At 41.6% G+C, this 13170-nt stretch overlaps 1 protein-coding gene across 4 annotated transcripts in view; it reads right to left on the minus strand.

The window, feature by feature from the left end:
* Positions 1-465: 465 nt before the first annotated feature.
* PRKAG2 (protein kinase AMP-activated non-catalytic subunit gamma 2) overlaps positions 466-13170 on the minus strand; it is a 457564-nt gene continuing 444859 nt past the window's right edge. For all 4 annotated transcript variants that reach the window (XM_088446441.1, XM_088446442.1, XM_088446443.1 and 1 more), the window contains 5 exons: positions 9832-9997; positions 8830-8867; positions 5282-5428; positions 4129-4222; positions 466-1965 (listed from right to left, as the gene is read on the minus strand). In XM_088446441.1, the coding sequence (XP_088302567.1) occupies positions 1934-1965; positions 4129-4222; positions 5282-5428; positions 8830-8867; positions 9832-9997 (477 nt within the window). In that variant the 3' untranslated portion in view covers positions 466-1933. The remainder of the gene's footprint in view (positions 1966-4128; positions 4223-5281; positions 5429-8829; positions 8868-9831; positions 9998-13170) is intronic.

Here is a 13170-nt window from a genome sequence, read left to right on the forward strand (position 1 = left end):
GCAGGAGAAGCACCTTTAATAAAGAATGTAATTTCTAAAACTTGGAGACTTTTTACCGAAGTTTGCAGAATTGCATGTCACAGCTCCTGGCACTGTAAACCAGTACGATTTTTTTTTTATATTCCGGGCATTGTGAGCTGTAAACTGCAGGTGGCTTAAGTATTGCATATCCCAGTCTAACATCCAGCATACTAATTGTCAGGAGCTTCAAAGTGCAGGGGGATAAAGAGTGTCCCAGTTTCGCAATTACCGTGATGAGTACTCTTATTTCAGCTGCAGTTATTGGAGATAGGGGGGAAAAAAAAAAAGGTTTCTGCAAAGTTGAGAAATCATCCCCATCTACATAAAACAAATGTTTACACGCCTCCTTAAATGGCATCCAAGAAAAGGGTACGTTTTTGCTGCTATTAAAAAGGCAGTTTAGATTGGGCTAGAGACCCCATTTAAAATAATGCAAAGTCAAAATACGATAGACAATGTATCTTTATTGCCCTTTAAAAGTGTGTGCACCTTTAATATTGCAGACAATAACTTTAAGTTTAAATGTTCTGCAAATTAAATAGTATTTACCTTTCTCCACGCAGACATTAAAATAATGCAATACACTCTTTGCAAACCATGTGAAAATAAACTAAAAACGATAAAAAAAAAAAAATTTCCAAAATCTTACAAACATGATTTTACAGGTTATATTATATATAAGTTTCGGTGGCACTTTATTTCCTCACTATTTATTTACATTACAGTACAGAATATCGTTTTTTTGTAGCAAGCTGCAAGACAGTTCAAGGGTAGGTTTTTTTTTTTATGATTTTTTTTTTTTTTTTTTTTTAAATCAAGCCACATTTTATAAGCAATATTAAACAATGAACAATGATTTTTTTTTTTTTATTTAAACAATCAACTGTTTATGGATATGGTGAAGTCATTTCTTATTCACCAATTCTGTAGATTTTTTAATTTTTAAGTAAAAAATAAATAAACATGTATTCTTGTTCAGTGTCTCGTACATCTGTGTTTTAAATTGAACATTAGACTGGTATGAAAGTCATCATTGCTGGAAGGATGCATTATAGTGTCTACATATAGCAATGATGGATTTCTACTATTCAAAACATGTGAGATGTATAATACAGTTATAGCTATCTTTGCTGTCAGACTAGTACGGAAAATAGGAAAACACAGCGATGCAGCTTAATGCCAACCAATATGATGCACATTACTGTAGCCCAGACATGTTACATTAATTATGGTTGTACAGATAATGGGAAAACAGTTTGACTATCTACTATGCTCTTTGGGGCTTTATCTTAAATATAATTTATACTGTATATAGGGATTGGTACATGTAGATTTAAAATCCCAAATAAGGACTGGTTACATAGCAAAGTAATCTTAACTACTTTTGCCACCAGACTGGCCTTTAGTAACACGTTTCGCATCCCTCTGACTGTAGATGGTTTATATGGTTTATGTATCATGAAACCTGATGCAATTCTGTAGATTAATGACTTTCACATTCAACACAGTGTATTAATTTCCCCAGTCCTGTCCACCACATACATGGTTGTTCATATATTACGCTCTCATCTAGGATTGTGCCTTAGCATAAACTTTTGTAGTGTCCAAAAGTCAGGATTTCCTGAAATTAGGCTGCAATCTCTATTTTGATATGCCAAACTAAAGAGAAAAAAAAATAACCAGATAACCAATAAATATGCTTCATCGCCATTGGATGTCTTCCCGTGTAGCAGTATTTAGAAACCGCAAGGAGGAAGCCGCTGTGCCATTATTTCCATCATTTTACACATTCTCCAAAGCAATCTTCTGCCCATCTATTGAAGTCCATGTTGCTAGGGCAAAAGTTTGACACACAAATGCCATCATTCAAGTTCTTATAGAAAAAAAAAACGTTTGACCGTAGATTGACGGGTCAGTCCGCTTCACTTTCCTTCCTTTTGGCACCTGCAATAAATTAACAAAGTTGGATGGAGAAGCTTGGTTTGATATTCAGATATGGTATATTAGCGTCACATCACTAGTATGTTCTGGGTACATTTGTACGCTACGGTTGGGTATACATGGACATACAAGGGCACCCATATGTTCCTACTAAGCATGAATAAGTGATGGAATAGATGTCTTGACCAGCAGGGGGTATTTTGTCTAGGGATCAGGTGGTGAGGGAGGCTCAGTAATGCCAACCCCCCACTGCTCTTGTTTCAGGCTTCACTGTGTATGTGCAGGCCCATGTACATACTTTAAAGGGCAGAGTAGAGGCCCCCTGGGAGAGTCAACCGGCATCACCAGGCACCACCCTAGATTCGACAATGGAGTCCAGAGATGCCATATTCCATCCCTGGTTCTGACCCTAGTCAAGCAATAGAATTTACTAAACAAATTTAAAATGTGCTCTAGCACCAACAGGGACATTCCTATGCAGTGTTCTATAAAACATTACCTAAAGCCTAGGTAATGGGGAGGATGACAACCGAAACTCCTCAGATTATTAAAGAAAAATAAAGATTATATGCTAGGTTTGTGCCCATAAGATTGTTAATAGTAAATTTACTGTTAATTACTTTTTAATATAGGTTGATTGCTGCATACCAACAACCATGTCTGCTGCATGCCAACATTTATAAACTACATCAATCAATAGAGGTAAAACACTTTATAACATTTGTACAGTGTATCCTTTACAATACATGCAGATGTTTTTATGAGCCAAACCAATTATTCGGAAAGAGCGATGAACCAATATAAAACAGAAACATCACAGAAGTACCAGGCAATTTAATTAGCATACATGCATACATCCCTCTCCCCAGAAATTTTTTCCAGCCGGGTGGCATCAGAAACTAGCCGGATGGGAGACTTCGTAATTATGCGCGCGCCGGGAAAAGGGGTATCTCCCCTACCAATCCAGCCCGACAGGTCTCAGGCTGCTCCACCACTGGCTCTCAGTCAAAAGTGCCCATTATGCAGTGCCCCCTGTATTTGTGCCCTTTATACAGTGCCCCCTGTAGTTTTCCCCTTTATGCATTGCCCCCTGTAGTTTAGCTTTGCCCTTATGCAGTGCCCCCATGCTGAAGTACTGCCCCTATGCAGTGACCCCAGACTGGCCCCTTATGCAGTACCCCCAGGCTTAAATAGTGTCCCTTATGCAGTGCCCCCAGTAGCAGCCCCCTTTATACAGTGCCCCCATTAGCAGCCCCCTATACAATTGCAGCCCCCTTTATACAGTAAATAGTGTCCCTTATGCAGTGCCCCCCATTAGCAGCCCCCTTTATACAGTGCCCCCCATTAACAGCCCCCTTTATACAGTGCCCCCATTAACAGCCCCCTTTATACAGTGCCCCCATTAACAGCCCCCTATACAATAGCAGCCCCCTTTATACAGTAAAGTGTCCCTTATGCAGTGCCCCCCATTAGCAGCCCCCTTTATACAGTGCCCCCCATTAACAGCCCCCTTTATACAGTGCCCCCAGTAGCAGCCCCCTTTATACAGTGCCCCCAGTAGCAGCCCCCTATACAATAGTAGCCCCCTTTATACAGTAACGCATACTCACAAAAGAAAATTAAAAAAAAAATAGACAACTTACCTGATCCCCACTCTAGCCGACGACCGCTGCTCCCGGCCCGCTCTGCACTCTGCTCCGCCCATCAACCGCTGCAGGGGGAGCCGGAATGGGAGCTCATGAGTGGGCTCCAGCCGGCTCCCTCGGTGGCCGCAGCAGCCAGAGTCTGTATGACTCATTGGCTAGCTGCGCTGCTATGACAAACACACAGCTGCCGCTGGCGGCTGTGTGTTTGTTTCTGTGTAGGGCAGACCGCTACTCACTACGGTCTGCCCTACACTTGTGGGACACTAGCGGCGGGTGCGGGCCCTGGTACAATGCATCAACTGCACCACCGATGTTACAGTGACGGGCGGTGGGGGATTTTTACCGGGAGGAGCGCCCGACAAAACGTGGGGAGAACGCTGTACATACATACATATACCATTCTATCCAAAGTTATTTCCTTCACGAGAAAAACAAATAACCAATTACATTTGGTCTCTTTTGAAAGGATAAAGGAGCAACATTTGTACCCTCCTAATCGTTGGGACATTTTCTGACTTACCTGCTGGAGACAGTACCAGTGCTTGTAGAATATCTGAGAGAGAGATAATTCCAACAATGCTATGTGCTTCATTCACAACTACCAGTCTGTGCACCTAGGACCAACAGTAAACAGAAAAAAAAGAAATACATTCTGTACGTTTATCACACAGGTAATCTTATAATTATAATGGTGTACTTTCAGCCATAATCTGACTTTATGGTATTGCAATAATGAAGATTACAACAGTATACAATACAAATAAATAATAAAAAAAAAAAAATGCATTTCTCATTGTCAATGCCTACTGGAAGTGATAAAGAATGTGCTCAATATGAACTCTTAATTCGATGGAGACAACTAGTAACAGCCCTGAGAGACCAGAGTAGACTATCCGCTCTTCCCCTGGACCGGTTTCCTGACTTTATTCCACAGCAATATCTAACACATGCCAAGTCACAGCAGACCTACATACACACAAAATGAGGCAGACAATGTAGTGTCCTCCCACACCCTTACATTACATTACAAGTCACAGCAGACCTACACACACAAAATGAGGCAGACAATGTAGTGTCCCCCCACACCCTTACATTACAAGTCGAGTTGTGGTCACTTAGCAGCAGCTCCCCCCTACTAACTCATACGGACCGTATAGGAGTGCGGGGCCAGTGTGGTATAGTCACTGTGCCTGTAGTCCTGTCCCCTCCCTCTCCTGTTCTCAGCCTCTGCTCCACAGCTGCTAGTAATGGACAAGGTGGGCAGGCTCAGCTGCTAGCCTCCTAAAGCCTCCACTGGTAACTAGTTTTATGTTAGGGGATGAATTGCCCCTCCAGCTTTTTCCGCCTGGCTACCTCACCAGGTACTCATGTGCAGGAGTAACAATGCATGGTTCTATAGGTTTTGTAAAGATCATGTAACTCGTTTTACACTTTCGTATTCTCTAGCTCCCCTATTACATATTACTTCTTCCAGGCATTAACCTTTCCATGCTGTGTAACCTATGTACGACGCCTAAAACGGCTGCCTCACCTTTCTATTATGTTGCTGGTCTCTGTATTTTCTGCAAATCTCTGCATTATGTTCATGATGTCTGTATTTGATGCAAATATACAGTGTGTATTGATCCTATTGGAGAATATTCCTACATAAAGATTATTCTTCTTTATCTTACCTCTGCTTTGACTATACGATCCACAATAGTCTCCAGTGTTTCCAGCTTACTGCATTTTACTACACCTTCAAAATACTGTGAGCGGTGTTCCAGTGCCTGTGTCACGGTGATGTCTAGATTATTATAGGTTTTCTCAGCAGCAAGGTTCTGAAAATGAATTATGCATCTGTCAATTAAAAGTATGGTAAATTATAAAAGGAGGTAACAATGAAAGAGTGCCCACAATACATAAACCATTATAAACTACTGGGAAGAACAAATTCCATTGTGGTTACTATGACCCTTATGTCCAATTAGATCTAGCTGGTTTACGGACACCAAGAGGGATTTGTATACAGCCTACTAAAGAGTGGATGCTATGGAAATCCTTTTCCCTTGTCCAATCAGCTTCCAGCCAGCATTTATCAAACACATTTTATAAAATTAAAATTTAGTTTGCTATACAAACTTCTCTACTAGTCCACATTCTCAACTTCTGAGAAGGCTTGTTACATGTCCCCCCTCAGACCTGAAATTAAGACCTTCCATGACCCTTTTTACCCAAGGTAACAGCTAAGTGCTCATAAATATAACAAAAAAAAACAAAAAAAACAAAATGAAATAGAAATAAAGTAACCTAGTAAGAGGAACAGTTGGAAAGCAAGAGGTTGTGTGAAGGGGCCAGCCATTCCGGCGGCAGATGCATAACGCATACCTCCCAAGTGTCCTGTAGTCCGCGGGACAGTCCTGTATTTCTGGGACTGTCCTGCTGTCCCACCCGTGGGCCGCAGTGTTCCACGGTGTGTGTGTGTGTGTTTGGGGGGGTTCGGGGGGGGAGTTGGGGAGAGCACGGCATCTGTTCACCTGTGTAGGGAGAGCCTGGGGGCTGCCCAGCATCTCGGAGAGTGTTGGGTACGCCCCCTATAATGACAAACGGGGGATGTCGCAAGGCTCCGCCCAGTTTCTGAGAAGACACACCCCTTCTAGTGAGGCCCCACCCCCTTATCAGGCATGCAAGGCAGGAGTAGAAAAGTTGGGAGGTAGGAGAACGCTTATTAGCAGGTGTATTTAGAAATGGACACTGCATGCAGATTGTTCTATATTGCCCATTTCTAGTGCAATGATAAATTTGTCAGATACAAGGAAAGAGGGATGGCTGAAAAACCCTGTGGCAAATAAAATTTTGGTTCATTAGGTTTCTTTTCTTTAAAACTTGTTCGCACATTTTGTATCTTTAAATAGACCAGCTATTTTTGATAATACATGTTAAATTTAAACTAGCAGTGTTTCACACTAGCAGAACAAACCATATAGATAAGCGATATCCGGTCATTAGGGCTACAGTAAAAAGGTGGACAATGTTTAGGTAGACAATACAAGTTAGACAGGCAATAGGGCGACAGGGTCTGAAGGTCGGCACACTAAAGGTCGACTAGTAAGAAAGTAGACAGGGACAGAAGGTAGACAGGGACAGAAGGTCGACATACGAATAGTCGACACTTTTTTTTTGGTTATTTTTTTTAGGGTTAGGGCTAGGCACCAGGAGGGAGGGTTAGGCACTAGAAGGGTCAGTTAGGGTTAGGCACCTACCCAGACTGTTAGGGTGAAGATTAGGGCTAAATTAAAAAAAAAAAAAGGTGTCAACTAAAGGTGGGTATACACTATACAGATATATTTGCAGAGGATGGTTGTTCGTACACACTGAACCACCATCATCTGTGCCTGCCCGCAGGTCCCGGCGTCTAGGGGACGTGTCCCGCCCTCCTCCTCGCGGCTGCCGCTGTGTGTGTACGGGCGGTCTGCAGACATATCTGTCCATTGGCTGTGCAGCACAGCCAATGCGATATGTTGGTGAACGCCAACGTTCACCGACTTATCGCGGATACACACTGCCCGACGGGCAGCAGATACATTGGCCAATCAATTGATCGGCCAATGTATCCGTCAGTGTGTGCCCAGCTTTAATGACCCAGTCGACCTTCTGTCCCCATCTACCTTTTTATCAGTTGACCTTTAGTGTGTCAACCTTCAGACCCTGTCGACCTATTGCCTGTCTGTCTAACTAGTATTGGCTACCTAAATATTGTCTACCTTTTTCTTGTAGACCTAATGATCCACACACTAGATAAGTACATTAATGAAAAAACACTAAAGAAAATGCAGTGTGTACCCATCTTCAAGCTCTTGCTGGCCAGTGGAAATCTACAAAGATATATCTGCAGATTATGTCGTATACACTGAACGACCATCATCTTCCAGGCACCACGGCTCCCGCTGGGCTGGTCCACCCCCCTCCCCATGGCTACATGTGTACAGGCGATCGGCTGACAGCCCGTACACACTTGCCGATGGACAGTTATGGTCTGCAGATATCACATCGGTTGTGGTGCACAGGTGATGGACAGATATATGTCTGAATGTCGTTCACAGACAAATCACTGGTACACACTGGCCGACGGGCACCAGATATATTGGCCGATCAATTGATGGGCCAATATATCTATCAATGTATACCCAGCTTAAGCCTGTAGCAGCAACTATCTAAGCAAACAAATGTAAACAGATGAATACAATCAGGGCTGACTCCAGGGGTCGGAGCACCCTGTGCCGGTTCAGTTAATAGCGCCCAATCCACGTGTGACTGTAAATGGGGGTGTGGCCTAATTACCATAGGCCACGCCCCCTAAGTGCCGTTATTTGGATGCATGCCCGCACGGCACCCCTACAAATAACGTCAGGCTGGGGGTAAGCCCAGCACGCCATCACTAGCTGGGCTTCCCCGAGCCCTCTCCCGGCACTGAATGGATGCCACGCGCAGCATCCATCCAGCTACACCGCCGCTGCAGTGGGGGTCCCCAACCTCCCGATTTGACCACCCGCGGGCCACTTCAGCCCACGGGTGGAACAGCGGGACAGTACTGTCCCGCTGAAATCGGGATGTTGGGGAGGGGTGAGCCATCTATGGGGTTGCGCCGTTGTTCGACCGCAATGGTCTAACACCCCAAGAGCCAGCCCTGAATACAATATAGCAGTGTTTCCAAACTCATTTAAAAGATCCACAAATGGAGCACAAGAAAGGAAAGGGGTGTCCTGTAATAGCAGAAACTAAATAATTGAGCACTGTAAAATGTAATTTTCAATCTCGTTCCATTCTTGTGCTCTATAGTAGCTGCTTGTGCGTCCTATTAGCATCGCTTTGCGAGTAAGACTCATTTGAAAGGGGAAAAGTCGGACGAAAAGACTGCGCGACTGAGTCACACGGCGCTCACGTGTTGAGTAACGCGACTTGTATGTGGACACATCTTTATGTATTGGCTAACTTCTGGGTTTCTATACTGCATTACACCAAGTGTCCAGAAGAGGTCCTCAGTAGAAAGGAATACAGGGCACTGGTATATCCCACAAATGGCATGTACTAATCTGGTGTAAGGAAGTATTGTGGAAATCCCTTAAAGTATGCACTTCATAATCATGGTTCAACTGAAAAGAACGGCCAAACTAGTCCAAACAAGCAGAGATTATGTAAGGTAGACAAAATTATATTAAAGTAGAAAAATAAATATACTTACAATGACATCAAACTTTGAATAAATATCTACAACTTTTCCTAGAATGAAAACAGAAAGGGAAAATAGTAATATGTAGTTCTCCACATTAATAAATTAATACTTTTATTGCTTGATGAGTGTTACAATGAATGTCTTAAAAAAAATAAATAAAAAAAAAAAATTAACACCTTTCGCAAATGTTCCCAATTACTATTTATTTAAATACACCACATTGCAGCCTCAGGAAATATAGGACAATTAAATAAAAAAAAAAAAAAAAAAACAAAAAAAAAAAAACACAACACACATGTTCACAATTGATCGGTATAGTATTTCGACCAGATAAGTTTATAATGCTGTATAGTCACAGAATAAGTAGTCTCCTAGGTGATGCGTGTCGAATGTATTTGGGCTTGATTTACCCAGAGTGTCACATGGACATTACACAATGGGAAATAAGATCACACAGATCCCTGTAGAAATCCAAAAAGCCCTTTTAGGTGTAGGCCAGGTCAGCAGCAAACAGGCCCACATGGCATTAAGGGTCAGACCATGAAGGATGCAATCAGACCATCACCCCAACTTTAATGGTGGTAAAAATGTGAGATCACTGATACCCCATGATAAATTACCTAAAAAATTACCTGAAATTATACTCACAGTTGTAACAGACAGATCGAAAACAAGGTCGATCATAAAAATGGTCATGATCTTTAACACTACTATCTATGCAATTATATTTCGCTGCATTCTGTAGCCATGCTGTTATACAGGAAACACCATCAGGAAAGGGAAAGGGCAACAGATAGAATTAAAAATAGAAACAAAATTGAAATAAAAAAAAAACAAAAAAACAAAAAAAAACCCCACAAAACATACCGTATACAAACTGGAAAATATTGAAAATTTATGGTGAATTTTAAAACTATAACTTAACTAAAATGATTAAAAAAAAAAAAAAAAAAAAGTTTTCTTTTATATTCAGTTAAAATAATAAGAATAAGTTACTCTGATGGTAGTTACCTGACTCGTCCACAACTGGCAATGCAGAAACTCGTCGCTCTACAAATATATTTAAAGCTTTGATGATGGGAGTGTGGGGATGTATGAAGGCAATGTTGTGGTATGTCCCAATCCCAAGTTCCTCTAAATTTTTCTTCATGAAGGCAGGCTTTGGCATTTCACACACCTGAAACAAGAAGCCATGGAAACACTTTATATTGGGATAGGTTAATAGAAATAAAAAGTACAATAAAATCAAATCTCAGGAGGTGAGAATGAGACCATGATAGACATTTGTATTGTGACTGATACATTAAAGACTAAACACAATAGTTTCCAGGACTGCATGAAGTTTAGATGAAATGTATACAGTGGTTCCCAAAAACTTTTTCGAATCACGGCGCCCTTGAGTATCAGCATTTTTTTCCACGGCACCCCTGGGCCAAAAGTTTCTTATAAGCACAATTTATAAAATTTAATTTTTGCTTAATTTCTTTATATGTCACCCATAGGTTCGGTTATGTGGTGGTTGGCAGGGCTGTGGTTCTTTTGTCCACATTGTATTTTTTTGATTGGCAGCCACCATCACTGGTTTTGTCTATCACACTGATTAAAAATAATTAGCCCAAGGAACCCATGCAAGTGCCCTGAGGCACCCAGTTTGCGAACCACCGATGTATCAGTTTCATATTGTATACAAGCTAAAGTGCACTCCTAAAGGTTTTCCCATGAACACTAAGGGGCATATCCAATTAACCACGGGGCTAAAGCTGGCCACACTAGACCAACTTTCATCCAACCATCCAACTAGTTGATTGGTTGGAATTAAAATCTGGTAATGTGTGGGAGTAAATGATGATCAGCAATTTGCTCCTAAATGCCAGAAAACAGATGAAAATGGTCGGTCAGACAAGTTTGTTAAACGTTTCATCTAAACAATTTGTTCAAACAGTTTTTGTCCATTTTCTGGCATTTGGTAGTAAATTGCTGATTGTCATTTGCTTTCATACCTTACCAGATTTTCATTCCAACCAATCAGCTAGTTGGCTGGTTGGACAGAATCTTTAGATGTGTGGCCAGCTTAATTGTCAGCACTAACCAATTCAATTAGCAGCCGATACCGTGTGCCCCAGAGGGTGTAATTTTCCTCACAGCCTTTGCAGCTGCAAGGAAAAGTCCACGTTAACGTGCGGGGCAACCCATAGATTACAGCATTTTACGCAGGACATATGGGTTAGCACGCGTTACTGCAGGGCTTACTAAGCAGGGAAAATGCAGAATAATTGAACTAGGAGCTTTTCCCTGCATGGTAAACCCTACGCCTAATTGGATATGCCCTTAATAGTGATTCTCTAAAATGCCATCATGCTTCTATATCTGCCCAGCCTAAACGGACATAGTCAGCATGAATAAAAAATAAATAAATCACCCCCAACCACTAGCAGTCTAACATATCTGCATGATACAATTCCACAGGACTTGAAATTACATTCACATAAATTGCATAATTTCATACGGATTAGTACTTACTAGTCATGAACAGCACTGTGCTGCGGGATTAAATATGTGGGTCGTTATGCTTTATCTGCAAGTTTATACTAATTCCTTTGCGACAAAAAAAAACAAAAAAAATAATCCTGATTACCTAGTACACTATATGCAAAATAATATGCAATATAGGAGGAATAAGCAGAAAAACTGAGGAATAAGGGCACAGCACGGGACTCGCGGCAGGTGTCTTGCACCATATAGGCAAAAAGTACAGGTGTAAGACACATTTGTATTGGACTTCTAATAAGCAGCAGGAGTTGTAGTATAAAGAATGGATACATTGTAAACATCCCCTTTTTTACTGCCGCACGCACTACATCCCTCAGCGGGGAGGGACGCCACTGGTCATTTGGTATAAAGGGTCCTGCGGTGTTACTGTTTGTAAAGGTCCCGTCTACAAGCATAGAACACTGGCGACGTAACGGATAGGATAATCTGGTTAGCGGTGTTGACAATGAAGTCCGTATCCTCAAGCTTAGAGAAGAAACGGTTACTGGTGTTGGCAATGGCCGTAGCTTCAGGGCCGAACGGTTCTGGGAACCTTCTAGCTATGTCAGTGTAAGTAAATGCTGGTGCTCTAAGAAAATATAAACCTACATAGTCCAAACAAAAATGTGCAAAGGGTAGGTGCTATCCTGTAAAATGTAATAGTTTGATACTTGGGAAATAGTGAACAGATTTATAGGCGTGGAAGAATTTTATGGTCACTGATCATATGGAAGAAACAGCCCTGACAGAGCAGCTTTCTTGCCCCAAACAGGTCACTGTGGCCACAGACTCCACAGAGCCCAGCAGCAGGGAGGAGAGGAATTCCTTTACTAGTTCCTGATCTAACAGGATGTGTCTTGGAAAACAAAGAAAACATCCCTCTGCATTACTGTCATTCATTCATTCCGTTCTAAATAAAAGAGGTAATGTTGTAGAATCTATTAGTGTGGGAACTTGTAGGTCAAGATAGAAAAAAATTATTTTAAACACTTTCTATGCTAGTTTGTGTAAGAGGTTTTGAAATATTGTTAAAGACTTGTTATTTCTTAATACACTAAGGGTCTGATTTAGCGTTATATGGTAAAAAGGCACCACTGCCTCGTCTTTGACCAGTTTAAGACGGAGCAACCCAGCAGATGCACCTTTATTGGACAGTGCAGATGAATCTCAGGTAATAGCCCCCATACACTAACAACGAATTGTCGCAATGCTGCGATCCACAGATGCTGGGTCGGAGGATCGGTGAATTCCAACATGCTGAATTTCACCAATTTACCGATACTGATCAAAATAAGAATCTGTGAAAATGTAACAAGTATAATTTTACTGATCCCCCAACGGATAGGAGAACATCGATGTCTGTCAGTCAGCATTTCCGTCCGGCAGATCAGTTTCCGATCCGATCACAGGATCCTGCAATCTGTTGGCTGGTGTATGGGGGCCTCTTAAGTATGTAAAGTCACTTGTATTAAAATAGGATTGTTAAAAGGAGGATGGTTTGGGAAAGTTTCATGAAGTTTAGGAATAACCTTGATGATCGATCTTTAACTCTCCCCTTCTATTACAAATCTATACAGTACGTGCTTATAACTAATACTGTTTGCACTAAGTGAAATGTAACATCTCACGATGACAGGTCTCCATATTCTGTGACATCACTGGAATGGTTCAGCTCAAACGTCACTGCCTCAGTTGACAATCAACAGCCATATAGATGCATAGTCAAATGGAATTACAAAAAAAACAGGGTTAAAATGACCTGTCTATGGGAAAAGTTTCTTTGAGCTGGATTTCGTTCCCAGGACACTTAACGTTATGCTT

This window comes from Taudactylus pleione, unplaced genomic scaffold, assembly GCF_031769625.1.
Source record: "Taudactylus pleione unplaced genomic scaffold, aTauple2 ptg000398l, whole genome shotgun sequence".
NCBI lineage: Eukaryota > Metazoa > Chordata > Amphibia > Anura > Myobatrachidae > Taudactylus > Taudactylus pleione.